The sequence below is a fragment of the Pteropus alecto genome, unplaced genomic scaffold (genome assembly GCF_000325575.1).
Source record: "Pteropus alecto unplaced genomic scaffold, ASM32557v1 scaffold67, whole genome shotgun sequence".
Classification (NCBI taxonomy): Eukaryota; Metazoa; Chordata; class Mammalia; order Chiroptera; family Pteropodidae; genus Pteropus; species Pteropus alecto.
The window spans coordinates 6,979,214-6,985,637 of NW_006441061.1; the positions used below are offsets into that span (position 1 = coordinate 6,979,214).

The following is a 6,424-nucleotide window of genomic DNA, read 5'->3' on the forward strand; positions in this document are numbered from 1 at the left end:
AGAATCTAGGTGAAGTTCACGTGGGTTTTCACTGTACTGTTCTTTCAACTTTCCTGCAGCTTTGAACTTTTTCAAAATAAAAACGCCGGAAGGGAGGGAGGAGGTTTTTTCAAATGCGGATCCCCAGATCCCATTTCCAGATATTCTGATTCAGTGAATCTGAGGGTTTTCACCTTCCCTTCATTCTGTTGCACAAAGTTGGGTACCGCCGATCTCTTTAACTCAAGACTTTCCTTTCTACGCATTTCACAGAGGCAAAAACCGAGGACCCAAGAGGGTGACTAATTCGAGATCACTCAATGGATGAGCAGGAACGTCAAGCCTGAAATGAGGATTTCTAATTCGTCGTGAACATTTACCGCTCTGTCTCGTGCGTGCGTGCGTGCGTGTGTGTGTGTGCGCGTGGCGCCGGGAGGAGAAATGAGAAGAGGCGGTGAGTGGCGTGGGGATGAGTGGAGGGAGGGTACCTTTGGCGTGGAAGTCAAGTGCAAATGACCGTCTAGCGCCCCGTCGCTTTTAACAAATTGGTGATTCTTGGGGTTTTGTCACGCAATTTAAGAAAATTCTGAACAGGTTCACTTTAGTGGCCGCCAATAGTTCCTGAAAGAAAAGGGATCCACACTAGAACCGCGCCAGAACTGTTGGCGTCCCGTCGCCATGGAGACGGACCGTACCATTCTTCCTTAAGGGGTGATCTTGATTTTCTCTCCTTTCCCAAACCGCAGCGCGGCCCCCGGAAGACGCTCCGAGGAACCAGAGGGGCTTATATTGACCTTTAGGCCTCTTTGCAATGAAAGGGTGGCCGAGGTTGCCGCGCCCCGCTTCGGAGGGAGCCCGGCGTCCGGTGCCCACCCCGGGGTCCGGGTGGTGCGGTCCGGGACTGGCTGTGGGCCCCTCCGAGCTCCGCGCTCGCCCCCAAGCTGGGAAGCGCGCCGGATCCAGCCCCCGGGTCGACTCCCCGTGACCTCCAGGATGCCAGAGGCCAAGAGCTCCAGTCAGGACCTCATGCGACGGAAGAAGAAGCAGCCGGTGCGCCGCACGGTCAGCCACATCTGCCCGCCTCCGCGGCGGCCCCTGACCGTGGCCGACATCCGGCCGGGAATGGAGAACGAGAGGCTGGGGGTCGTGCGGGATTCCATGTTTCAGAACCCGCTCATCGTCAAGGTGAGCCGCCCTCACGCCCGCCACCCTTCGCGCTCGTCCCCGCACTGAGCGCGGCCGCGTCCAGCTTTTGCCCCACGGCCCGGTTCGAGAGCAGCGTTGAAGCCAGCTCTGGTCCAGGCAGACTTGGACCCCCATGCGGACACGGGCAGGTGGCATCGCCTCTCCGAGCCTCAGTTTCCTCATCCTCACAGTGGGAGGGTAGTGGCACCCGTTAAAGTGAGTGGTTAGGAAGAATGAGTAGGGTGCTTCCTGCGGGACCCCTGGCACAGCGGCTGACACGCGACGAGCCTGCAATGTTGGCTGCTGCTGTTTACCCGGGCGCCTGCTGGTGAGCCCGCGGGGCGACAGACAGGTCGCACGCAACCAGACTGTATGTCCTTACTCACCACCTGCCAGCCCTCTCGCTCCCAGGGCGCCGGCCGCCCCCGCCCCTTCCCCTGCACGCGGGGCTGCCGCTGCGCGGTGAGCGCGGGGTATCTCTCCTGGAAGCATCACTTCGTACCTCAATCTCCGCCGGATCAAACTCTGAGCCAGGGTTACAGCACTAAGGAAAGAGCGCGAATCTCTGCCTTTGGAGGGGACCGCGGTTTCTAACGAGATCGCCTCCTCTTTTATTGCACGTTCCCGCACTTCAGTCTCGTTCCCGTAGTGGTGGTCGCCCAACACCCAACGCTTTTCCCAGGGCCCCAGGAAAAGTCAAGTTGAGATCTGGCTGTTGCGAAACGAGTCACGGAGCAAAGTTACCTTGCGCCACTGGAGGGCAGTGTGCTTTTAAAAATGAGCGCCGTCCCCAGATGTCGGGGGTGGAAGGCGCAGGTGGTAACTAAGGACTCCCTAACAATCATTTATTTACCTGAACGCCAGGCTCTGGTTAGAGCCCCGGGGTTTTCGTTGGTGGTTTCCGTTTTTTGGCGCAGGGAACCTGGGCTCTTCTTAACCCCGTGCTAGAATTGACCGAGTTATTTGGTTCCTGTGAAAATACGGACTCTCCTTGCCTTTCCCAAAGTACCTTCCTGCGCCTGTGCCTGCGCCTGTGCCTGCGCCTGGGGAAACTGGCTTGTCACACTCGGCGCCCTTCCATCTTATACACCCACTTTCTTAGGCCTCCTGAAGTAGAACAAGGTCCTTCACTTATTTCTAAGTGAGAAGAGCCACTCTCGGATGGGACAGATGGGACAGACAGATGGGCTTCACCATTCTGGGACCAAGGGGAGAACCATGTACCCCACCTCTGATCAACTGCTTTAATGTTAGGTCATGGCTTTCACTCAGGCAGTCACTGGTGGCCAACTCCTTCCCACCTAAATAAGAAATAAGTGTCATTATGGAGTCACTGCTGTCCATGATGAATTAGTGGTGTGCGATGCCCAACCCAAGCTATATATACATATAGGTATATACATGTATACACACACGTTTAACGTGTGTACATGTATACACACATGTGTCTATGTGCACTATGCAAATAGAATCTATGTGTACTGTACACACATAAGTAAACTCTTCCTTTTCCCTTTTGCTTCCCCCACTGCATTCCAAGGACAACATTTGGCCTCTGGGTGGCACTAGCTGAACAGCCTCCGGGACAGAGTCAATTCTCTGCTCTGTGAGCCTGAATTTAGGTTTAGAAAATGGGCAGATGACCGGCTGATGACGAGGGGTTCGGTCTTCAGGGCATGAGACAGCGGACAGGACTGCTCTGGCCAGTGGCGACAGAGTCCTAGTGGCAGGGGGCTCTGTCCAGGCGCTCTCCGCTGATTGCACCTGGCTCTTCCCTTGTCAGGGGCAGCCGGGGCCAGAGGGCCTCTCCTAATGTCCACCTTCCGGTACTTTCTGTGGCAGTTAAGATTATGTCCACGTTTCAGGGTTAACCACTTCTACGAGATTTCCTACCAAAACCTGACCTAAATAAAAATTGCAGAGACATTGATAGGGAGAAGGAACCTTAACTGTTACCTTTTCCAGACCCCCCTTGACAAGTGGGGACCCGGGGCCATCTGCGGTGGGCTCTTTGCTCCGGGTTCTGGCAGAGTAGTCTGGGTTAGAAGCTACGCTCACTGGCTCCTGGCCCAGCGTTCTTTTTACCCCTCTAAGCGCCTTCCTATACTAAAAAAAATATTGTATCTAATTTAAAAATTCGGGAGTTTTCGTCTTTCAAGAGCAGGAGAAGATTAAAAATATTCAAGATTTTGGAGCCTTTAAGAAAATCTTTTCTAAGTAATAGGTTGCTGGGGTTCTCGTGGAGTCTTGGCTTATGGATTTCTTCCCTGTGGCATGTCAGTTTCACAAGCCCTGGTTTTCAGACCCCTGTGTTGTGTGCACCTTCTTATTGTGTACAGCGGAGGTGGGGGAGCCCCCTGCCGTGGGTGTCTTTAGGAGGATGAATGGAACTGAAGTGTATTTTGGTTCCGGCTAAGTCTGAACCTGAAGGTTGCATATATATTGGGAGAATACAGCACCTAAGGACCAGTCATTTATTCTACCATATTGGGGGGTTTGTCGCTCAGATTGTGCTCTCCACGGAACAGGATCAGGACTTTTTTCATTTAAGATGCAGACACACCGCCCGAACAAACCCAATACCGCTATTTCACAGCCACAGAATTTACCAGGACGAAAACACATCAGTTATTCAAGAACAGGTCTGCAAGATGCCGCGGTTACCAAGTGCAAAGTGAAAAGCTCAGACATCCGAGCCGGTGCTTTATCTACAAATGCTCGACCACTGTTTGCCTCATTTAAAACCAAGCCGACCTGTTATTAGCGGGGTCGATGGAATCAACTCTGGGTTTTATGTGCCCACCAAAAGATGTAAATAGCTTCTGTTCGAAAGAGCGTCTACTCTATTGTAGAAAGTGATGTGCCGTTAGCCAGTTTCCCCTCAAATCTGACTCTCTGGGAAGAATAAAATTAAATAGAGAAAAAACCAAGCTGCTTCTCGCTTGATTCCCATTTCCCCAGAATTCTGTGACTCAACGTAGAATCCTGCGACAATAGCCTTCAAGGCTCCTTCACAGAACCTGTCAGGGTGCACCTTTCCTGCCATCGGAACTCAGCTGATATCCTGTCAATACAATTATAGGGAGAGACTGCGTGGCTTGCTCCACTGACAGCCTCGGATCTGCTGTCGCCCTGGAGAGGCAGGCGAGGTAGAGATGGAATTTCTAGAATCGAGCACCTTAGAAAGTGCAAACGATCATGGCATCTGGTTTTTTCATAATTTATCACCGATTTTGTTTTTCTGTGGGGGTTTATGTCACAAACAGGAAGTACGTGCATTTGTAAAATAGAGTCATCAAATCACAACCTTTGGGGCTGGGAGGAGGCTTACAGACATCTGGTCCGAATCCTTCTCTGAGGATATTAAGGCCCAGAGAGTGGAAGAGACTTGTCCGAGGTGCCACTGTGACCTGGTCACGGAAGTGGGATGAGATGCATGTCACCTGACTTCCAGCCCAGTGCTTTTTCGGCCACAATACACTAATCGATGAAGGACAACCCACACTGATTGCATTCGTAGAGCTGGCAGTCAAAAGTGTTCACTCATGAATCTGATTCTCAGATTATTTCACTCAACATTCCTTCCGAAGTGAGCTGCATTAATTTCTTGGGATTCGCTGATAGCCAAGGAATGTTTACTGAGTGTTTCCTGAGTGCCCAGCACCATCCTAAGCTTTCTCGGAGGCACAGAACCAACTTTGGAACTCAGCCCTTGCCCGCAAGAAGCTTACTGTTCAGCTGGGGAGATGGACTATATATACGCCATACATATATTGCGTGCACATGTGTATTGTATGTATATGTCGCGTAACACAGCACCTGCCTCAAAGAAAGCTCTCAGGAAATCTTAGCTCTTATTTTTGCACGCACATACACACGAAGAATAAGATAAGCCATGTCATGGGTCACCCCCTGTAAGTTTCAAATGAACTGCAATGTTCCCAAGGGTTGAGATTCTGGGGGAAGATGCTCTGAGCAGGATTCAGTAGCCTTTATGAAAGAACAGACGCAACCTGGATAAAGGCGGAGATTCTGATCGGAGGGCGCACTGGAAAAAACTCAGGCCTCTGGGGCCGAATGATATGGCACCTTCTTTAGATCCTAAGTGTTCCTAAGTTCCCACCCCAATTCTGGTTTGGTTTGTGAGACTCGGAGCCACTGCTGAGATCGCTGTCACCACGAGGAAGTGTTTATTTAGAGCCAGTCTGTTCAAATTGGATGCTCTACCAAATTAGGTACCGTACCACGCCCTCTAACAGCTGAGCGTCTCGTAATAAATGCCCGTGCTGGCGAACATAAACTCCCAGAGACAAACACAGGGAAGACGGGCGGACACACACACAGTCATACTGACAGCCCGGCGTAGGCCAGCATTTTTAATACGTTTGGGTAAAATGTGAACACGTTATGTTCGGCTTTCTCCACTGAAGATACCACTGATTGCTCAAATCCCTTTATATTCAATTACGACGTAATAGGAGAAAATCAAACATTAAGAAGGGAGATTAAAAGTGAGCTGCCTGCCCTAATGGCTCCATCTTGGTGGGCCGGCCAAGTGGGTGGGTCTCGTTTCTCTAGGGAAAGCCATGCGTTTATCTATCCTTGCAACTTTCTCTCTCCTCCTCTGCTTTCTTTTCAAATCGACGCCTCTACCTTTCAGGTGTCCAGTCCCCTCCTTGTCCTTCGGTGAGCGATCAGGGGATGGGCAGCCCCATGGCCATTTCGGAAAGCCGAGCTGCACCCCCATAGCCTTTCTGCCACCATGATTCTGGGGCTCTCATACCCGGTCCTCCGGGAAGAATTCTGAGGCCGGGGTGAACATGAATTCTGAGGCCGGGGTGAACATGTCTGCAGTGACTTCCAGCACCTTCCAGAATCTTGCAGGTTCAAGTCGTTGGTCATTGTACGATTCAGGCCACTTTTCTTGTATTTGAGAGACAGAGTTTTCTTGATTTGCAACTGGCCCCGCGGAAAAAATTTCCAGCCCGTTTTCTCTCACAGGGTTTTTCAAGCTGCTCAATGGTCTCCGGAAGCCTGGGAGCCCTTCATAAAATGCCTGATTCAAACGGCATTTTAAGAAACGTTATCTTGAACTGCTTAAAAAGTACAATAAAAAGAGAACTCAATAAATGTATTCTCTGCGAAACGCTAACACTGGAGACCACCATCTCGTTCGCTGTTCTTTGAGACGGCTAATTTTGCGTTTGTCCACAAACCGCAGTGAAGGTGTCACAGACAGGAAGGATTGTAACCAGGCGCA

At 51.2% G+C, this 6,424-nt stretch overlaps 1 protein-coding gene across 1 annotated transcript in view; it reads left to right on the top strand.

The window, feature by feature from the left end:
• Nucleotides 1–760: 760 nt before the first annotated feature.
• The window catches only part of CFAP77 (cilia and flagella associated protein 77), a 111,341-nt gene continuing 105,677 nt past the window's right edge, over nt 761–6,424 (top strand). Inside the window, exon 1 of the mRNA XM_006918077.3 lies at nt 761–1,164. Coding sequence (XP_006918139.1) covers nt 973–1,164 — 192 coding nt within the window. The 5' untranslated portion in view covers nt 761–972. The remainder of the gene's footprint in view (nt 1,165–6,424) is intronic.